Source organism: Canis lupus, chromosome 35 (genome assembly GCF_048164855.1).
Source record: "Canis lupus baileyi chromosome 35, mCanLup2.hap1, whole genome shotgun sequence".
NCBI classification, from domain to species: Eukaryota; Metazoa; Chordata; class Mammalia; order Carnivora; family Canidae; genus Canis; species Canis lupus.
Window position 1 is genome coordinate 24,462,156 of NC_132872.1, and position 22,462 is coordinate 24,484,617.

The 22,462-nt window shown below is 35.9% G+C and overlaps 1 protein-coding gene across 3 annotated transcripts in view; it reads left to right on the forward strand.

Moving 5' to 3' along the window:
- TOMM70 (translocase of outer mitochondrial membrane 70) overlaps positions 1–22,050 on the forward strand; it is a 34,530-nt gene extending 12,480 nt beyond the window's left edge. For 2 of the 3 annotated variants that reach the window (XM_072811713.1, XM_072811714.1), the window contains exons 3-12: positions 1,441–1,567; positions 3,145–3,254; positions 6,192–6,340; positions 9,946–10,153; positions 12,792–12,926; positions 13,929–14,036; positions 14,870–14,986; positions 16,746–16,843; positions 17,596–17,718; positions 19,979–22,050. In XM_072811713.1, the coding sequence (XP_072667814.1) occupies positions 1,441–1,567; positions 3,145–3,254; positions 6,192–6,340; positions 9,946–10,153; positions 12,792–12,926; positions 13,929–14,036; positions 14,870–14,986; positions 16,746–16,843; positions 17,596–17,718; positions 19,979–20,132 (1,329 nt within the window). In that variant the 3' untranslated portion in view covers positions 20,133–22,050. The remainder of the gene's footprint in view (positions 1–1,440; positions 1,568–3,144; positions 3,255–6,191; positions 6,341–9,945; positions 10,154–12,791; positions 12,927–13,928; positions 14,037–14,869; positions 14,987–16,745; positions 16,844–17,595; positions 17,719–19,978) is intronic. The other variant, XR_012024256.1, reaches the window with a different exon arrangement.
- Positions 22,051–22,462: the final 412 nt, after the last annotated feature.

The window sequence follows — 22,462 nt, forward strand, 5'->3', positions numbered from 1 at the left end:
TTATTTGTTCAACCAAATTTTATAGACTGTCTCCTATATGGAAGGTTACGGTGGTAGAAGCTGGGTTTATAAAAGCAAACAATTATGCATAGAGCTCAAGGAGAACCAAACAACGAACTACTCAATGACATTTTCATAAATGCTTTAAAGAATTAACCTGATCTGTAATATAGGAATGACTGGAGATGGGGTAGATGCATAAAACTGGAGAAGATAGTGTTACAAATAGAGGAAACCATATGTGTAATTGCTCTGAGGCAGGAAAGAGTTTGGTGTTATTAAAGAATTATAAAGGATCCTGGTATAAAGAGATTCAACTGGAGAGGTAGCAGAGGGCAGATGAGAAAAAACCTTGCAAAGTTAAGAGGTTTGGATTTAATTCTGAGTGTAATAGGAAATATTTAAGGGTTTTAAGTAGGGCAGGAACATCCTCTAAAATTGCTTTCAGGTTCTATCAAGAATATAGAGTGGAGGCAAGAGTGGAGACAGGGAGACCAAATAAGAATGATGTTGTAGTAGCCTAGGTGAAACATGAAAGTTGAGACCAATAACTTGCTGTTGTATTGGATGTGAAAGGTAAAGAAAAGCAGGAATGTTAGTAATAGTACAGTGGAGAAGGAGTGAGACAGCTAAGTAGAAGTTGAATTAAGAAATGTCTCTATTTTAGAAGAGTGGTTTGGGCTAAAGAGACATATTTAGGAGTCCTCTAATTTTAGATTTTATATAATGGCAAGACAATAGATGTAATTGCCTAGGGAGAGAAGAAATGAGGCCTTGAGAGTTCCACTTGCAGAACTCAGGTAGAAGGGAAGAATTTAGCAAAGGAAATTGGGAAAGGAGCATATTGAGGTAGGCACAAATCAAGTAGAGTGGCTATTCTTTGAAGGTTTGGCAATAGAGAGGAGCTGAGAAATGGGGTAGTAGCTGCAGGGAATTATGGAATCAAAGGAGGATTTTTAAAAGATGGAAAGTTCTAGAGCGAGTGTTTTTATGCTCATGGGAATGCTTCTTCAGTAGAGATGTAGATTGATGCAGAGGAGAAATAGCTAAACAGTGACGTCCTTGAAGTGGGGACACTATGGATCCAGATCACAGGTGGTGGAGGGGTAGCCTTTGATGAAGAGAGGCACTTCCTTAATTCTGACAGCAGGAAGGAGATGACATAAGCACAGAGATGCAGGTAGGTTTATAGATTTGGTGGTAGAAAGATGGCCTAAGTAGGTCTTTGGCCTGTTTTTGAAAATCAGGTTGCTTTTCTTTATTACAGGTATTTATATGAGCTGTTATAAATATTGTGGATACTAACTCTCTTTATGTATTGGGAATATTTCTGTGTGTTGTGGAACCCTTTAATACTCAGCCTGTTAAGTTCCCAAAACTGATTTCTCTTGAACGGTGCTTCCTTTAGTGTGACTTTTTTTTTAATACTTTTAATTACAGCAAAAATGGAAAGAGGTGGCACAAGATTGTACAAAGGCTGTTGAACTTAATCCCAAATATGTGAAAGCTCTCTTTAGACGTGCAAAAGCCCACGAGAAGCTAGACAATAAGAAGGAATGTTTAGAAGGTGAGGGTATTTTTGTGTTTACATAATGAAAATTACTAAAGGCTTTGTAGTCATTGGTAAATTTATATGAAACTCTGCTCGTGAGTAGAGAAATCACTTGTATTTAAAGGTTAGATTCTTTCCCAACTGAGAATTTGTTTTCTAGTTTAAATTGAGATTGCCTGATACTTGAGTATTATTCCTTCTCAATTATGGAATTAAATTTAGTACTAAGATTTGAAGTTTACATACTATACATTTTTAACTTGGCAGTTAATGAGCCTCAGTGTAATTCCGTGATTAAGAAATCAGAAAATAGGTGTTAGCAAGTGATAGTGTTGCTAAAATTCTGTATATTTTTAGTGATTATCCTATATAACTATGAAACAGTTTTGAAATGAATCATTAAAGGAAACATGATTTTATACCTGATTGGAAATTATGCAGTCAGTACAAAGCATCAAGTCAATTTTTCATTCTCAGTAAATACTATAAATATTATTCTGTGGCCTCTAATTGGCCATATTTGCTTCCAAAACTTCAGTTAGAATATTGGCCACTGGCTTTTAAAGTACATTTTTGTAGGTGATATGGAGCTAAACCAAAGTGTAATTCCTACAGGCTAAATCTGCTTTAAAAGCATCAATAATCAGATTTTGCCATAAATAATTTTTAAAATAACATCATTTAAAAGGAAAAAGCCATTTTATTTTTAAAGTCTAGATTACCAAGTGAGGGTGATTTAGAGAACATTTTAGAAAAATTTGAGTTTTGTGGTGTCGTGTGCCTTGGTGGTGGGTGGAAGGATGGTTGCTTTGTAAAAGAGGATTCTGACTTTTGAGCCAACGTTGAAGTTACTAACAGTTACCAATTAGTAGAAAAGAGGTTAAGTGAATCTTAGGAGGAATGGGATGGGGAAAAAGACATTGACATTGGCATTACCAGGTTCAGGGGAACATCCAGCAGACGGACTTGTTTGGAGGAGCAAGGATTTAGAATTTTGAGCAACTGAATTCAGAAAGAGTGGGAACAGCCAGTGTTTGAGTACTCTGAAAGGTTGAGAGTTTAGGGAACCACTGACCTTTTAAATTTGAAACCAATTTATCTTGAGCTGTGGCATAACCAGATGAAAATGGTATTTTGCAGCAGATTTAATTGAGAGCTCTGTGGCCAGATGGCTTTGGACACAAGGAATAACTCTGAGGCCTATAAAAAGAATCAGACATGAGAGAGCCACATTTCATTGATTTGGCCTTTAGGTACTGGCCAGAAGAGAATCTTCCTGGATTCCTTGTTTATTTACTTTGTAGAATGTGAGAGTGGTGAGAAACATCACAAACCATGCAGTATAGTCCCTTGGATTTCACAGGTGAGGAAAGCGAATAACCAAAGAAATGGAATGAATTCCTGAGCTTTGAATTTGATTATAGAGCTTATAAAACTAAGGTGTTGAACAGATTCAATTTATTGGAAATGAAATTGATAGCTACATCAGGCTGTCAATTTGGTTTGGCTTTCGATGGTAACATTGTGCCCATTTGATGCTGCTGATCGTCTTTGTGATAATGTTACACTTTTATCTTTTCCATCATTTCTAGATGTCACTGCTGTGTGTATACTAGAAGGGTTCCAAAATCAACAAAGCATGCTGTTAGCTGATAAAGTTCTTAAACTTCTTGGAAAAGAGAAAGCCAAAGAAAAATACAAGGTAAATCTGAGTTGATCAATAGAGGGACTTTACATTACTAAGGGTCATTTTTAATTTACACTGCTTAAACTTGGATGTGATAGTAATGGTAACAACTGAAATTAGATCTGGATTATATTCCTTTTCCTGTGATCTTGGGCTTGTGTGTCTTATCTTTTCAAAATAAGAATGTAGACTATCTCCAATATGGTATCTGGAGAATACTGAAAGAATTCATCTACATTAGGGGTCACCAAACAAGGCCTATGGCCACATCCAGTCTGCCACCTGTTTGTATAAATAATGTTTTATTGGAACACAGCACTGAGATACTGTTTTTGGCTGCTTTTAAGCTAAGACAGCAGAGTGGAGTGGTTGTGACGACTATAGGGCCTGCAAAGCCTAAAATACTTATTACTGGTCTTTTACTGGAAAAGTTTGCCAACTCTTGTCTATATCATTAAAGTTTTTAAAGCAATACTACATAAATTGACACTGGTTTTATGCAGTCTATAACAGATGACTTAATTCAAGAAACATTCATTAAATAAAACTCCATGGTGAGGATTTTAGAAGGGTAGATAGATATGGCCCTTGTCCTTACAGAATTAACAATTTACTGAGAAATCCTTAATCAGTGTAAAAGGCATAATAGGGTGAAGTGTTATGGAAGGATAGAAGTAGAGTGTCATGGGAGTACCACACAGGCTAAATATCACTGGAGATCTTCTGCTAAACTTCAGTAATATTGAGGCAATTGCTCCTTTTTTCTTTAAGAATAACTTTTCTCTTAAATTGATTTTAATAAGCTGACGTGTTTTTACTTTTGCCCTCCTGAATATTCACTGAGTTAAACAGTGAATATTTCTTCTCTGCAGGACTTTAATGTGCTAGGATATATTCTGAATCTCCACCAAGAGGAATATAGCTGTAGTTGTTCTCATGTCTTTAAACTCTGGAACCCTTTTCCCTTGAGCATTTCCTAGAACTGGGGATCCTTAAAACACTGTAAATACCACGTAATAGTCTCACAACCTTGAGAGAGCCTAGCTTCCTTGTGTATATTTATATAATATTACTGTTGACTGATTATATTGGCTGGACTTAAGGTAAGAAAATAAGATAACCCACATTTACATAGTTTCCAAATCAGTTTCCATTTACATGTATATATATATTTAAGTTATTTAAGTAATCTCTACACTCATCATAGGGCTCAAACTCACAATCCCAAGATCACTCTCCCAGCTGTGCCCCTCTACTTACATTTTTTAATCTGTTTGTATGCCACCTTTGTGGCACAAAATCTCTAGATATTTTTCACATTATTGTTTTTATTTTTACAACAACCCTGTAAGATAAATAAGGCAAGTATTGTTATTACCATTTCCGAGATGAGAAAACTGACAATGATGTGTACAAGGTTACATGGCTAATAAGTGGCAGAGCTAGAATTTGTATCTTGTTCCTTTGATACTTAAGTCCATTACTTATATTGTTTTCATTTTAAATTTGTAATTCTGTATAGTGGGTAGAGAGGTGCCTTTTCCAAACTGAAATAGTAAGCTAAAAGACATTAATGATTTACTCAGCCTTCAGTAACTGCTATTTAAAGTGGCAAATGATTACCACTGTATATTCCTATGGCAGTCTTTAGTGAAATACTGAAGTTAAGCATACTTTTCACTTGAAGTGACCATTTGATTTAAACTATTAATTTATATAATCCTAGATTAAAACATTTAATCTCTTCCACAAAAATACAGGTTTTCCCTTAGATTTCCTGTTTTTATTCTTTCCCAATCTCATTTATCCTAGATTAGGTCATTTACTTACAAAGCCAAATTCCTTTTTTTTTTTTCCTCCTCAAGTACAAAGGCATTAAATCTACCAAAATAACAGAAATGGTATTTGTTATGCATACAGTTTAAAATACCATATTTCAATTTAAAATCTTTGTGTTGAATTTTTAAGATAAAGGATCCAGATTATATGATAAGAGCCTTAAAGCTATGTTATTCCCTCTACCCTTTTTAAAACTGTATCCTAATCAGACTAAAAGGAGAAATAAAATACTTCTATAACAATGAATCAGGTTGCCATGCCAAAAAGTAGTAATTTAAACGAGAAGTGTGATTTCACTCGGACTTTCAATGGCGTTTACTGTAATGGAGATCTTCACATGAAACCCCGTGGTAAGTAGACTTAACATTACAGCACCTGCGTAAGATGTGGTCTTGAGTGGTTAATTAAGATGCTGATCTTCTAGGACAGAGACCAGAGGAAGAGCATCTTTATTTTTTTATTACATTTTTATTTTTAAGATTTGGTTTTTAAGCAATCTCTGCACCCAATGTGGGACTCGAACTTAAAACTCTAGGACTAAGAGTTGCATGCTATACTGACTTAGTCAACCAGGTGTGCTAGAAGGAGATAATTTTTAAATAACTCAGCAATGATTTGCCTCCTGTGTTCCACATTTCACCTTTAGCTTTTCGTGAGTAGTGCTAGGTTTGATTTTAATATCTTTGGATAGAATTATCATTTAATTTTTACTTATCTGAGAGAGACCACACATATCTGTTTGTCAGGGGAGGGGCACAGAGGGAGAAGGAGATATCTTAAGCAGACTCCATCCATGCTCAGCCCCAACTCAGGGCTCTGTCTCATGACCCTGAGATCATGACCTAGGCTGAAATCAAGAGTCAGACATCTAGCTGACTGCACCATCCAAGAGCCCTAGGGAGGTGTCATTTAAAACCTGCTTTGAACAGCTGGGATGGGTAGCTTTACTATTTCACTGTCTCTTGTCTTGTGGTTTGGAGCCCAATATTCTTCAGTTATTTGAGAATGAGATTCCAATTTTTACAGCAGTCATCCTCAGTGTTGTACAAATGTACCCACTTCTTTGGTCAGTGTTTTCTCATTTGGACATATTTAAACATGATTAAATTTCAGAATCGTGAACCTCTGATGCCATCTCCACAGTTTATCAAATCTTACTTCAGTTCTTTCACGGACGATATAATTTCTCAGCCCATGCTTAAAGGAGAGAAGTCTGATGAAGATAAAGACAAAGAAGGAGAAGCTTCAGAAGTTAAAGAAAAGTAAGTATATCAAGCATAATATCTACATAGTTCTACACGATATTCTCAAGAGGATTCCCACTGAGTCAAGTGGTTGACTGTTGGAATAGGGGCACTAACTTGAAAATTATCATGTAGCTCAACAGCCAGATGTTTTAGTGCAGGGAGGTTTATAAACTGTGAGGTGCTTAGGAGTACCCTGAAGAGTGATGTTCTTCAAAGTTTTTGTTTTCTGCTTGCCTAGCCATTCTTTGGGCTTCTTGTGTTTGCTTTTATAGAAAATTGAAACCAAAGTACAAGATGCTATGTTAACAACTGGAGATCAAGTGATGTGATGTAGTATATAAGTCATCCATTATCCATTATATTTATCCATTTATATTTATCAATATTGTGTTTTGCTGTAAAGGCTAGCTATTCTAAGAGAAGGTACAATATTATTTAGCAACATGACATTTTTAATGAGTTCTGAAAAAATAGAATATTGTTCCTGTAGCAAAGCATCTATAGCATATTGGAAAGTTTGAAGAAACATTGCTTTTGATCTGTATCTCCTAATTTTTCATCTGTTGTTGGCCACCATTCAAGGGAAGATACTATGCATAATTTTACTGAGATACTCAAATTTTAGTTAGTTGATACAAAGTCTTTTCAGAAAATTGTAGTTGAGAAGTAAATGTTTAAGACAATGCCAATAATTTCCTCTTCAGGTTAAGGATAGTCCTTGCTAGAAAAACTACAATGAAGCTAAAGTGCAGGGAGTATTAGAATGTAATTATAGGATAAATTAAGAGAGTTTATACGATTTTGGCTAATCTTGCTTAAGTTACTTGCCAATTTTCTCTACTCAGGATATATAACAAATGAAATGAGAAAGTGTACTTGAACTTATGGAGCCTTATATTTGTAAGACCCCTTTGAGGTCAGCTAGTATTAATTTCCTTTTCAGGTCAAAAAAAAATTCCTCTACAAGCATTCTCAATAAAAGTTACCATCTTAGATGACATGATACTTTATGTGGAAACCCAGTAGATTAGAACGCCAAAATTGGTAGAACTCATACAGGAATTTCACAACATGGCAGCATATAAAAATTGATGTACAACAATCCGTTGCATTTCTATACACTAACAATGAGACAGAAGAAAGAGGAATTAAGGAGTCAATCCATTTAAAGTTGCACCAAAAACTGTAAGACACCTAGGAATAAACCTACCCAAAGAGGTAAAGGATCTGTATTCTTAAAAACTACAGAATACTTAGGAAAGAAATTGAGGAAGACACAGAGAAATGGAAAACATTCCATGCTCATGGATTGGAAGAATAAATATCATTATAATGTCTGTTCTACCCAGAGCAATCTACAAATTCAGTGTAATCCCTATTAAAATACCATCAACATTTTCACAGACCTGGAACAAATATTCCTAAAATCTGTATGGAACTGGAGAAGACCCTAAATAGCCAGAGGAATGTTGAAAAAGATGCTGGTGGTCTCACAATGCCTGACTTCAAGGCAAGTTAGAAAGCGGTATGGTACTGGCACAAAAACAGACAAATAGGTCAGTGGAACAGAATAGAGAACCCAGAAATGGACCCTCAACTCTATGGTCAACTAATCTTGACAGAAAATGAAAGAATATCCAATGGAAAAAGGTCTCTTCAAATAATGGTGCTGGGAAATGGACAGCCACTTGTAGAAGAATGAAACTGGGCCATTTTCTTACACTGTACACAAAGATAAATTCAAAATGGTTGAAAGACCTAAATGTGAGACAAATCCATCAAAATCCTAGAGGAGAACACAGGCAGCAACCTCTTCAACCTCAGCCGTAGCAACTTCTTGCTAGAAACATCTCTAAAGGCAAGGGAAACAAAAGCAATAATGAACTATTGGGACTTCATCAAGATAAAAAGCTTCTGCACAGTAAAGGAAACAGTCAGCAAAATTAAAGGTAACCTACAGAATGGGAGAAGATCCTTGCCTTTTATATCAGATAAAGGGCTAGTATCCAAGATCTTTAAAGAAGTTATCAAACTCAACACCCAAAAAACAAATAGTACAAAACAAGAAATGGGCAGAAGACATGAACAGACACTTCTCCAAAGAAGACATACACATGGCCAACAGATACGTGAAAAAATGCCCAACATCACTTGGCATCAGGGAAGTACAAATCAAAATCACAATGAGATACCATCTCACACCAGTCAGAATGGCTAAAATTAACAAGACAGGAAACAACAGATGTTGGCAAGGATGCAGAGAAAAGGGAACCCTTTTACACTGTTGGTGGGAATGCAGGCTGGTGCAGCCACTCTGGAAAACAGTATGGAAAACAGCTCTAAAAATAGAGCTACCCTATGACCCAGCAATTGCACTAGTAGGTGTTTACCCTAAAGATAGAAATGTAGTGATCTGAAGGGGCACCTGCACCCCAGTGTTCATAGCAGCAGTGTCCACAATAGCCAAACTGTGGAAAGAGCTGAACTATCCATCAGGATACACACACACACACACACACACACACACACACACAATGGAATATTAGCCATGAGAAAGGATGAATACTTACTATTTGCATCAATGTGGATGGAACTAGGGGGTATTATGCTGAGTGAAATAGGTCCATCAGAAAGACAATTATCGTATGGTTTCACTCATACGTGGAATATAGGAAACTGCACAGAGGATCATAGGGGAAGAGGAAAACTGAATGGAAAGTCATTGGAGAGGCAGAAAAACCATGAGAGACTCAACTGTAGGAAACAAACAGGGCTGCTGGAGGGGGTGGGGGTGGGGAGCCAGGGTAATTGGGTGATGGGCATTAAGGAGGGCACAGGATGTGATGAGCACTGAGTGTTACACACAACTGAACAATTACTGAACACTACATGAGACTAATGTATTATATATATCGAATATAAATTTTAAAAAATGATGTTGCAGTCACTGTATTTTAAAACACAGGAAAGGGTGTGTGTTTTTTAAATGTCCTACTTTTAATAGAAGAATCTTCCTTTAAATTTGCTTCTTTGAGATTTCCACCTATTCTTTCTAGGTCTGTTTTTTTAGGTGAAACAACACAACTTCTGGATGACAGCCCTTGAAATAATTTTCTGCCTCCAGTCTGCTCCTATACAGTGCGTTTTTGACAACATAGAGTGTTCTCCACCAAGCACAGATTGGGTCATGTCTCTTCCCTTGGCTTTTGTGACCTAAACTTATATCTCTTATTTCTTCATTCTATTAGTCCTAAAGTAACTGTTGAGTGACATCAGTGTGCCACACGTATGAAGGTGAATAAGACCGATCCTTGTCTGCAGATCAATCAGTCATTAGTTCATCTTTTAATATATATAAACATCAAAGCCTGGGCAGTAACTCTAGGTTTCTATTGTTGACTCTGCTGTTACTTTTTTAAACTTTCCAAGACATGGAGAAAAATTCCAGTGCACATCAGAAATCCTACTGTTCTCCCTCTCTGCACTGCCTCATTCCAGCCCTACACTGGGATGTTAAGGGGAAGTGACCAGTTGCTGAACTGTAGCATACTGAACGTGGCAAGTTTCAGTATTTGATCCTTTCTTAGTAAATAATTTCCTATGTTCACTTTTATTTTCAGTTCTGGATATTTAAGGGCCAAACAGTATATGGAAGAAGAAAACTATGATAAAATAATAAGTGAATGCTCAAAAGAGATAGATGCTCAAGGCAAATACATGGCAGAAGCATTATTACTACGAGCCACCTTCTACCTGCTTATTGGCAATGCCAATGCGGCCAAACCAGATTTAGATAAAGTCATCAGTTTGAAAGAAGCTAATGTGAAGGTACATTTAAAAATGTGTGTTAAAAATGTGAAAAAAAAAATAATGGGGCTTTTACAGGTTTTGCTGAATTTTTCACATTTCAGCCATTTTCCAAAAGTCTGTTTTTATTTTGGAAGTAACTACATGTGATGATGATTTGGTATAGTGAAAGTGAAACATAAATATCAATGATATTTATCTTTAGCAAGGAAAGGAGTTTTTTTTTCTTTTTTCTATGGCATCTGGTAACTTCAGCTTCATTTTATAGCCATTGCCTACTGTACTAGACTATAGGGGTAAGGGTGATATAGCAATGCTATAGGTAGTACTGTAAATAACATGCAGTAGGAAGTACAAGATTATAAAATGCATTTAATAAAATAAACACATTAATCTGAAAAATTTTGTTACATGAATTTAAAAACGTTCTAAAAATATATAGAGATATACTGAAATATACTGAAAGTTTTTACAGTAGTGTTGAAACGGCTTTTTATATTCCAGGTGTTCTCATGTGTGCATAATTACTCTCATAATTAAGATTTAGGGAGATCTGTGGAATTATATGAGTTTTCTAACAAGACAGAGCTTAGCTACCAATTAAAACTAAATTCCTTACTAGTTTGTTAACACCTCTGTAGTGTTTCCTCACTGAGTAAGTGAATTCTGACTTTTTTAAAGTCCAAATGAATCATTCATGTATGTTATGGAATATAAAAGTTGTTTTCAAGGCCTAAGATTTTGTTAACACACTATCTTCTTATAAACAAAAGGAGTTACAACTAAGTACTTGTTAAAAGTTCCTTTCAAAAATGAGATTTTCAAATTGAAGATAACTTTAATAATAGGATCTTCAGGGCAGCCCAGGTGGCTCAGCGGTTTAGCCCCACCTTCAGCCCAGGGCGTGATCCTGGAGACCCGGGATCCAGTCCCATGTCAGGCTCCCTGCATGGAACCTGCTTCTCCCTCTGCCTGTGTCTCTGCCTCTATCTGTCTCTTGTGTCTCATGAATAAATAAAATCTTAAAAAAAAAAAAAAAAAAAAAGGATCTTTAGTTTTAATTCCTACTGATTACAAATATGTTCTGTTTTATAATTGTGAGGGCATTCTTATTAGTTTCATTAAAAGAAAATTTACATGTACTTTTGCATCAAAAAAGTTTTTTGGAGAAGAAACCTATTTCTTGCTTTCATGACCATGAATTTTTGTTTTTAATGGCAAGTAGTAATGATGACTATCCTGTGCTCTGTACAAAAAATTAACTCAAAATGGATGAGAGACCTAAATCTAAGAGTTCAGACTATAAACTCGTGGAAGAAAAGATAGGAGGAAATCTTCCTTACCTTGGATTAGACAGTGATTCCTTAGATGTGGCAACAATAGAATAATCAAAACTAAAAATGTTTGTAATTAAAAGGACACCATCAAGAAAGAGAAAACACTCCCCAGAATGGGAGATAATGTTCAGTTCACAAATTATATATTTGATAAGCTGCTTATATCCAAAATATATAAAGAACTCAGTAATAGAACCCAAATTAAAAATAGGTGAAAGACTGAATAGCCTCTCTCCAAAGAATATATATAAATGGCCAATAAGAACATGAAAAGATGCTCAGCATCAGTAGTCATAGGGAAATGAAAACCAAAATCACAATGAGGTATCACTTTATACCCACCAAGATGGCTATAATCATAAAGATGGACAGTTAAAAGTATCGGTGAGAATATGGAGAAATTGGAGCTGTCACATATTGCTGGTAGAAATGTAAAATGGTAAAGTCTCTTTAGAAATTAATTTGGGAGTTCTTCAAAAAGTTAAATATATTAAAAAAAAAAAAAAAGTTAAATATATTGAGTTACCCATATAATCCAGCAGTTCCGCTCTAAAGTATATACCCATACTCTAAAATGTATATATATGTGTATATATCAACACAAAAACTTAATACGAGTATTCATAATAGCTAAAAATGGGAGCAACTCAAATGTTCATCAACTGGTGAACAGCTAAGTTATGGTATATCTGTACAATGAAATATTATTCAGGGCAGCCCTGGTGGCGCAGCGGTTTAGTGCTGCCTACAGCCCGGGGTGTGATCCTAGGGACCCTGGATCGAGTCCCATGTCAGGCTCCCTGCATGGAGTCTGCTTCTCCCTCTGCCTGTGCCTCTGCCCCCCTCTCTTTCTCTGTGTCTCTAGGAATAAATAAATAAAATCTTTTAAAGAAAAAGAAATATTATTCAGCCATAGAAAAGAATGAAATATTGGCACATGCTATAACATAGATGAACCTTATGTTAAATGAAGGAAGCTAGACACAAAAAGGCCATACATATAATGTACAATTCCATTTATGTGAAATGTTCAGATCATATAAATCCGTAGAAATAAAAAGTAGGTTGATAGTTTCCAGGGGCTGGGGATTTGGGAGGAAATGGGGAATGACTGCTAATGTGTATGAGGTTTCTTTTGAGGGTGATGGAAATGTTTGGAATTAGTGGTGATGGTTGCACAGCTCTGTGAATATATTAAAAATGACTGACTTACAAACTTCTAAAGGATGAGCCGTTGGTGTGTGAATCAAACTTCATTAAGCTGTTAATTTTAAAAACTGTATTATGGTAATGATGAACCTTTTCTCATTTTGGTTATGTAGCTTCGAGCAAATGCTCTAATCAAAAGAGGCAGCATGTACATGCAACAGCAGCAGCCTTTGCTGTCTACTCAGGATTTTAACATGGCTGCTGACATTGATCCTCAGAATGCAGATGTTTATCACCACCGAGGACAGGTAAAGTTTATTTTCTTATCAGGAGTTCTGACCTTTGGATTGAGGAATTTGATACCATTTTTGAGAATGTGGTCAGAAGTTTCCTTGTATCACTTCTGATAGCTGTGAATAAAATATCACAGTATTTTAGTGTTTGGGTTGGCATTTATTTAGTCCCATCTTAAATATTTGTTCTTTGAATTTTGATATTTGTTTATTAAAAAAAGAGAGGAGGCTACAAATGTTGGCCTGCCAGTTCAAGTTTGTTTCTCAGGTGTTTCTGGCTTCTAGGTTTTCAATGACATTGAAACATTGATTCAACATTTTGAGTTAATGCTAGAATCAACAGGATGATTTCTGTGGGCTTCTTGCTATAAGAAAATTTTGTCCTAGACTATCCAAATAGTACCCCCCCCCCCAATCGCTTCTGAATGGAGTTTTATAATATGCATATTTGTTTTTTAGTAAAGATATGTAGTGTCGATAACCATTCCCTGCTTCAGCCTCATCTGGGGAGCACATGGCTTTATAATCTGTTCAACATGGATGGCTTCCAGGCTATCCATGTAACAGAAAAGCTGAAGTTCTTTATGATGGAAGAGATTTTACCTAATATTTCTGTCTGAAGGCTGAAGTGTTGAGATAACCTCTTAAAATTCTTGACATTTTGATCCTTAAGATTGCATTTGAAAGGTAATTACTGATATCTGATCTGCTTTGAAATTTTAAAGCACAGAGATGTTCCGGTTTCTAGGAAAACAGGTTTCTTGCATAAGAGTGCAATATAAAGACTGCAATATAAAAATGGTGGGTTTCTAATGGTACTTTTGAAAAAACTGGGTGATAGTTTTTAGAATCGTTCTTAAAATGATAGGATTCTCTAGTTCAGTGTTTATAGAAGGTAAGTCTATATTGAATAATTATTACATGCATAGCATTATGCTAAACCGTGTTAGGAGCCACTGTGTACTTAACTGGTGCACCTGTTATTTTTAATTATGTGTATCTGTGATTTTTCTTTAGCTGAAAATATTACTCGATCAAGTTGAAGAAGCAGTGGCAGATTTTGATGAATGTATTAGATTAAGACCTGAGTCCGCTCTGGCACAAGCTCAGAAATGTTTTGCCTTGGTAGGTTCTCCTTTGTGTTTTCCTAAACATTTTTATTTCCCATTGATACCAAAAATAAGTATCTCATTGGCTACAAAACCATCATCTCTTTTTCCTCCAAAGGGAAACTATAAGAGAAAAACGTGAAAGTTGAGGGAACTAGAAGTGTATTTGCTAAATGAGGTACTGTTCCTGTACTCCTCTGGATGTTTTGAGTTCATCTTGATAGGTGTTTGTCCCTGATTTCCTGCTCCTCTAAACAGTACTGTTCTCCTTACTTTTCTGTCATAAACTAGCACAAAAAACAAAAGCATTTTGAGGAAATAATTTTTTAATCATACTGCATAACTGGTCTCTTATGAATATTCAGAAACACAAAGCTAAAATCAGGTAAAACAAGTCCATTTCTAGTGAAATGCAGTACTTCCAGTTAACTCTGTAGCCTGAATCCTAAAAGATTTAAAGAAATTGGTCACAAGCATATTTATATTATGGATGGAAAATGTTATTAGATGAAGCTTTATAGCACCTTTAGTAAAGTGAAAATAAATTATATCAGATTTAAAACTCCCCCATTTATATGCAAAGTTAACTTCTTACAAGTTAGTATGCCTTCTAGATTATTGAACATCTTGAAATTGTATAATGGCAATGAAATCATAGTTGTAGATAGCCCATGGATCCCTGCTCCGGAGATACTTCCTTGGAACCGTTTTAGATGCAGCAAATTAGATTAGCAAATCACCTGCTTTTTCTGGAAACATTTATGTGATTTTGTGTGACTTTCGTAACATGTTAAATTCCATGAGTTTGAATTCTTGATTTGACATACCTGTTTTGATTTTTTTAAACAGTATCGCCAGGCATATACTGGAAACAACTCTTCACAAATCCAAGCAGCTATGAAAGGTTTTGAAGAGGTCATAAAGAAATTTCCAAGGTGTGCTGAAGGCTATGCACTATATGCTCAGGTAAATGTGATTTTTCATAGTTTCAGTTGGTGGTCTTTTTATTTTTTTAAGTTATCTTTTAAAGGTGGGGGCAGACCAGAAGGAAAAGGGGAGAGAGAATCTTAAGCAGGCTCCATAACCAGTGGATCCCACTGCAGGGCTTGATCTCACAAACCGAGATCATGACCGGAGCCAAAGTCAAGAGTCAGACGTTCAGCTGACTGGTCCACTCAGACACTCCTTAAAGATTTCTATTTTAAGTAATCTCTATGCCTAACATAGGGCTCGAACTCACAACCCCAAAATCAAGAGTTGCATGCTCCACTGACGCAGCCAGCCAGCCAGCTCCCCCAGTTTCCAGTCCTTTTAAAGACTTCCCTTTGCCTCTTCCCCCTGCTCATGCTTTCTCTCTCTCAAAAATAAAATCTTAAAAAAAAAAATAAAAAAAAATAAAAAAATCTTAAAAAAAAAAAAGTCCTAATATCACTGCATTGGTAAGAACTGAGATCTTAGGGTATGAAGTACAACCCAGAAATTCTTTAAATTAAGTTTGAAATGATCTTACCTCTTTGTTTATGGAATTTCTAGATAGGATGGTAATAAAAAAAAATGAAACACTAGTTGCTGGCTATACATTATTTAACTGTGAAAGCATGTAGGATATAAAATCTTGTAGACTATAGAAATTAAAATAGGACAAACACATTAGAACTATGGCATTTTTATTGAATAAGTATGCCGGGGTTTGTGCCTTATATTTGATTAGAAACAAACCAGAAAGTGACAGCACCATTCTCATCACTAAAATGAAATTCAGAAGGGTTTTAGGCAGAGATTTCTGTAAGCAGTTAAAAGAGTAAAGGCCATTGCATAGCTTTTAAAGAAACGAATACTAGGGACATTGTCTTGAGCGCTTTTTTAATTGCATTTCTCCCTGTCACAATGCTGCCTTCAGAATAGCACTAACTTTACTAGTCTAAAATTTCTATCCTTTGGCCCTTCTTTTAATTTTTACTTCAGGAGGGATGCCTGGGTAGCTCAGTGGCTGAGCATCTGTCTTTGGCTCAGGGCATGATCTTGGGGTCCTGGGATCCAGTCCCACATCAGCTCCCCGCAGGGAGCCTGCTTCTCCCTCTGCCTCTGTTTCTGTCTCTGCCTCTCTCTGTGTCGCTCATGAATAAATAAAATTTTAAAAAAGAAGTAACTTCATGAAATAATGTTACTTTATACACACAAAAATTAGATATAGTGTAACTTTTTTACTCTCTCAAGCTTGAGTTTAGATAGATACTAGCCAAGTCTCAGTGTGAACTGGTATCCGTACAACAAAGCCTTCCATTTCTGCCATGGGATTTGCCCCAAAATAGTTGACTGTAGCTGCTTTTTCTTTTATCGACATTTCTAAGGAAGGACTCTGATTTAACGCTTAACTGAATATTTTCTTCCAAATGAGTGTTCTTTTTATAGTAAGTCCCTTATGGTAAGTTATGAATAAATGACAAGTGACATGAGTATACTTGTGAGAATCTGATATTTGAATTGGCACCAGGAGTGGGGCTTTCTTTAGTCTACACTGTACCAGATCATTGGCTATTGTATGTAACCGCTTGGCAAAAAGAAAGAACAGTTAAGATTTCATATTTACAACAGTGCTTTATAAAAAAAATAAGTTGTAACATTTAACTTGGTAATGAATGGATAAATTTTAATTAGTGAACAATATACTTTTAATTGCTTAGGTTGACAGTTACCTTAATATAACAAGTATCTCCTCACATAGGCATTAACAGATCAACAACAGTTTGGTAAAGCTGATGATATGTATGATAAATGTATTGATTTGGAACCGGATAATGCCACAACATATGTTCATAAAGGGTATGTATATTTATGGTTCTCTTTGTTTCTGTAAGAAACTATTTCTTCGATGTAATAAGATGGATTTCTTCTGGTCATTAAGAAAGGAAGTGGAGGGGACTGATAGTATCAGTGAGTTAACTGACAAATTTCTTAATGCTGTAGATGCTTCATTATTAATTTTTAGAAATTTTATGTTTCATTCTTATACAGCAATTGGTAAATGTACTTTTTTAACCTTAAAGATTTCAGTTCTGAACATCCTGTCAGATGTTCTCTGTATCAAAATAAGTTTTTCCAGTTCTTATGTGAATTTGAATTACATTTTTAAAAAGCTTTATACGGGGCAGCCCGGGTGGCTCAGCGGTTTAGCGCTGCTGCCTTCAACCCAGGGCCTTGATCCTGGAGACCCGGGACCGAGTCCCACATCGGGCTCCCTGCATGGAGCCTGCTTCTCCCTCTGCCTGTGTCTCTGTCTCTGCCTCTCTCTCCTCTTCTCTTTGTGTCTCTCATGAATAAATAAATAAAATCTTAATTTAAAAAACTTTATACAAAGTAAAAAAATATAGCTTTTCAAGGTAAGTTAGTAATAAAGTCTACACCTTTGGACACTTTTTTCATAATAAAGTTGAAGGAAAAAATTAATGCTGATTATATACTATTTTAGATTGTTTTTCCTTGTAAATTCATTGAGGGCAGAAATGGAGTCATGTACTTAGATTCCTGTTGAGACTATACCACTGTCACATCTGACTGCCTTGTTGCATTTGCAGTTTACTTCAGCTTCAGTGGAAGCAAGATCTGGATAGAGGTTTGGAGCTCATCAGCAAGGCTATTGAAATTGATAATAAATGTGATTTTGCATATGAAACCATGGGAACTATTGAAGTGCAAAGGTAACCTCTTTAGTCTGTTCTTAAGAAATTTAAGGCAGCTCCATAGATAGTTATCTTCTCATTATAGATAGGTTGTTGTCAGTATCCATTAAATTCTTAATATGTCATGCATTTTGAAGGAAGCTTCCCTCAAAAACTATATGACTTTGATTTGCTTTATTTCATTTATTCACTTTAGAAGTCATATTTACAAAAGTTAAAAGTTGTTTGAGTATATGCAATAGAAAAGAAAATTTGATCTTTCTCTAATATTTACTCTTTTCACCTATATTATTTCTATTGGAGGAAAACACCCTCAGTGTGCTTAGGCAGTGCAGTGCAGCATAAGAATTCTTGCCAGAATACAGGAAGATCCAGATCCTGCTACAAATAAGCAACCAGCCAAGTAACTGGACACGTGGAAACATCATCCCTCAATTTTCTGAGCCAAAAACTCAGAAAACCCCTGAGTTTTCTTAAAAATCAAGGAGTTAGCTAAGATTTTTTGCAACTCTTACTGCTCATAACTTGTTTTGTGAAAAATATTTATCCAGAGTTGCACCTGGGAGCCACCATTAACAGGTGACAGCTGTTTATGCCATAGAATTTAGTAGTATGCTGTCTTAGTGGTATTGGCACGGACCTGAGCCTAGTACTGAAATTTGGGTGTTTCTCCAAATTTTATTTCAAAAGCTCTTTAGTCCTGTCCTTATAAAGGTAGGGATTATATGATCTTAACCAGAGAGTGTAGAAACTGATGCACAAAGTGGTTAACAAGGTTACACAGTGATCTAGTAATAGAAATAGGATATTAGCCCCATTTCACTGATGCCAAAGTAACTGATTTCCTAACAGGATCAGTTGAGATTGTCTTAGCTCAGGTCATTCAGCCACTCCTGAGTCCTCTCTCTGGTCCACAGTGGGTGGAATAGGCTGGTGACATTTGTGACAATACATGTAAACATTTATTTGCTAGTTTGTTAAAGTGAATATTCATACAATAGGATAGGATGGGATACTGGTTCTTAATCTTTTTTTGAAGAAAGCTGTAAAGTTAATCATAGACCCTGGGTTAAGAGCCCTTGATTTATGCATTTTGATGGGTTTTCTTGCTGTATTAATTATACTTTAAGAAGTCCAAACTAAATCCTGCCTTATAAACAAATGTAAATGAATCAATGAAATTGATCTTTATCCTACAGTTGAGAAAATCTACTATCTACCTAATAACCAAACATGAACTCTTAAAAATAGTTTTTTTTTTTTTTTTTTAAATGTCTGTCCTGTACCCATATATTGTGGGTAGGAGGTTAAGTGCAGTCACCCCAGAGGTCTGCTATTCTTAAGAGTTTAACTGCATATATATGGTAGGGACTTTACAAATACTTACTGTAAGAGCACAAGCATGTATGCATCAACCCATGGCTGGGTAATTTAAGACAACTTTTAAACAGCTCTTGGTTCTTGGTAAGTATGTAAAGCCTTAACCACATCTAGACTGTAAGAGGTCAAGTAAAGCATACTTTTTTGGCCAAGTATATTCATCCATTTACTCAAGAAACAGAAACTAATTACCTGGCATTATTCTAGATTCTGGGAATTGAGAAGTGTCCAGTTAAGGATGTAGTAAGACTATGGTAGAAACAAATATATATTCATCCAATTTGCAGAGAATGATAGTATATCAGTGGGAACACTGGGGATGGAAGGAGAAAATATTTTTGATAAGGCTGTTGTATTTGAACTGGGCCTTAGAACAGTGAAGGTTTGATTAGAGTCAGGCAGAGATGCCATAAATAATCTGAGCATTATGTGTAGGTAGGAGAGCCAGGGGACTCGGGGGAACCTGCGTAAGCAGGGTGGAGGTGCATGGGGGTAGGGTATGGTGGTAAGAAGGTGAGTTCACAAAGATGTGAAGGTAAAGCCCTTGAATATACCTTTAGTGTTCTCTGAGGTATGTCCCTGCTTTCTAGAGGAGCCTTATGATGTCGTATAGAAATACACAGAACTTAGGAAGCAGACAGGATTATAATTTTATAGGTCATTTACTTTCTCTAGCCTCACTGTTCTTATCTGTAAACCAAGAGTGTAAATGGTATAATGTAAGCACATAGTATTTAATAGTAGCTAATATTCAGTGAGTGCTTTCTATGTGCTAGGCACTATTTAGTTTCTTACAAAGAAGCATTTTATTAGAGTAATTAAAACTGGGTGGTCAGAAACTTCATTGTATTCTGCGAAATGCTTGTCGGATGTGAAACATTTAAAATTGTTCTTTTAGAGGAAATATGGAGAAAGCCATTGACATGTTCAACAAAGCTATTAACCTGGCCAAATCGGAAATGGAGATGGCTCATCTATACTCACTCTGCGATGCTGCCCATGCGCAGACAGAAGTTGCAAAGAAATATGGATTAAAGCCACCAACGTTATAAAATAGGGAGAAAGAAGAATGACCCTCTTTTTAGAAGTTTACTCCCTTTTCAACTGAACCCTAAAGACACTGTCATGAACTGTGTTGAATGGTGGAACTTAGTGTTTCTGTTTGTGCTGTTGTCATTCGTTACATGTTTCATGTTTAGGTGTTGTGGGAGTGGCTGTTGAAGGAAGTTTGCAGTGTTGCAGCTTTTATTCCCTGTGCAACAAAAGCTTAGAACCTGTTAAGGGATATTAAAGTTGCAGAGTACAGATGATAATTGGCCATGCAAATAAAAACTTTGATTTGTTGATTTGGCTTTTTTTTTTTTTTTTTTTTGGGAGTTGGGGGGTGGGTTACATTCTGGATGATTTTGTGGGTGTGTGTGGGTGTGCGTGTAATATATGAGTATTTTACAGCATGTTGGCTTTTAAATTAACATAGTAAGTGCTGTAAAACAGGTTTCTTTTAGATTCAATTAATCCCTTTTAGTTTTTTTTTTTAGAAAACAAAACGTACGTGGGGATTTTGTTTTGAAGGCAGCAAAACAGACCCTGTAAACCGCTGTCAGCATGCCTGCAGAAGGTTAGATTCAGTGGAACTTAAGCCTTTTGGCCCCGTTCAACTCCAGTGGATAATGTATGTTGTTCTTAAAAGTCCACCGCAGCTGGCTTTCATACAGTAAATCACACAGAAGCAAAATACTCTGGTGTATATGCTGGAAGACTGAAAATTAATGGGAGAGCAAACCAGGCAAGAGGTAAGATGAAATAAAATGGGTTTATAATTGCCTGTGGCTATTTTCTGTATTAGGTACACTATTAAAATAGTGTATTTTTGAAAGAAAATTCAGGCTGTTTGTATGTATAAAGATGAAGTGTGATGTGTGGCAGTGTTTACTTAGCTTAAAATTTGTAGTGAAGAAAATGTGATTAAAGGTTCCAAAAGGATAGAACTCTTGGAGCCAGAAGCATAGTACTTCCTGAGGTAATAAGTTTAGTGCTTTAACTATGGCTACGTGTGCTTAAAGAATATTAAACCAGTATTTTCAAAGGTGCTGAAGAAATGTGGAAATGCTTTTTAGTTTTGAGCTAACCTTGGTCTCGAGGGCCTGACTGCCCATTTCTAGGTCTTAGGAATATTGACAGATTTTTATCTTTACCTTTTTTACTTAGAAATCACTTTGGGTTTTGTTTTTCCAATTGTCACTTTTATAGATCATCCTTTTGTTTATATGTGGGATTTTTCTGGTGGGAGAAAGGTTGTGTTCTCAAGGCTGTCTCGGAGATATTTGGGGTTGGGAGAGGTTTATTTAAGTCTGAGTATAGTAAAAGAGCAAGCCTTCAGTTACATTTCAGGAAATGAAATCTAATTAGAGTTTATACATTTTTTGGTAGTAAAGGAGCACTGTGCCCCTCCAAGAGGGTGCTGTATACTAGTGATGTCAAAAAGGTTTTGTCTACAAATACTATCTTTTTAGAAACTGAGAAATGACCCCTTCCAAAGTCAGAGTTTGGAAAATACTGAGGAGGCTTTTAGTGGGAACAGTTTAACATAATTTAAGATGGCTTGGATAATGGAGGAACTCTGCATTTTAATTTTTAAATTATGTACCAACTATCATAACCCCTGAATACAGAAATGTTCTACATCTCTGAATAACCTCTGACTTGAAGTTTTTATTTGCATGGCTGTATTTACATTAACACTGGTATTTTCTTCTGTTCTCCCTTCCTACCCTTTGGGGTTGGGTAGAAAAACACACGAAGGAAAATTGAAGCATGTGCCATTCAATACTATCATTCCAAATCCTCATGGACTATTGCTTGTTCTGAAAAACATTTGAAACTGCACTGAAAGCTGCATCTGTCTGTATCTTTTTTTTTTTTTTGTAAATGACCTCACATGTAAATTCACCAAATAAATATTAAATTCAAGCTTTTCTATCTGTTCTTTAAACAAAAGATAGGTAGTTTATGGTTTTACTCAATACTATGATAAATGAATAATTCTCTTGTGGGCTCAAACTATTTTCATGTTTTCAAGTTAGTATATGCAGCAAAATTAAGTTTTTAGTGTGAACGGTGAACCACGTTTCCTAAGAATATTTTTCCTTCGTGGTAAAACAAAGCTCTAAGAAGAGCTAGCAGAGCCAGCTCTCTTTATTCCTGCTTATATGTGCCTTGCCCGTGCTTGCACAGCAGCCTAGAAGTTTGCCAACCAGGCCTGAGCCTTGTGACTAACGTGATCTTCAAACTGGTTTCACCAAGTTTTGATCAGTTTGCAGCCACTTTGTAGTCTTTCAGAAAGGATGCCTATCTATCCTTTATTAATTGCGATAAATAGGGA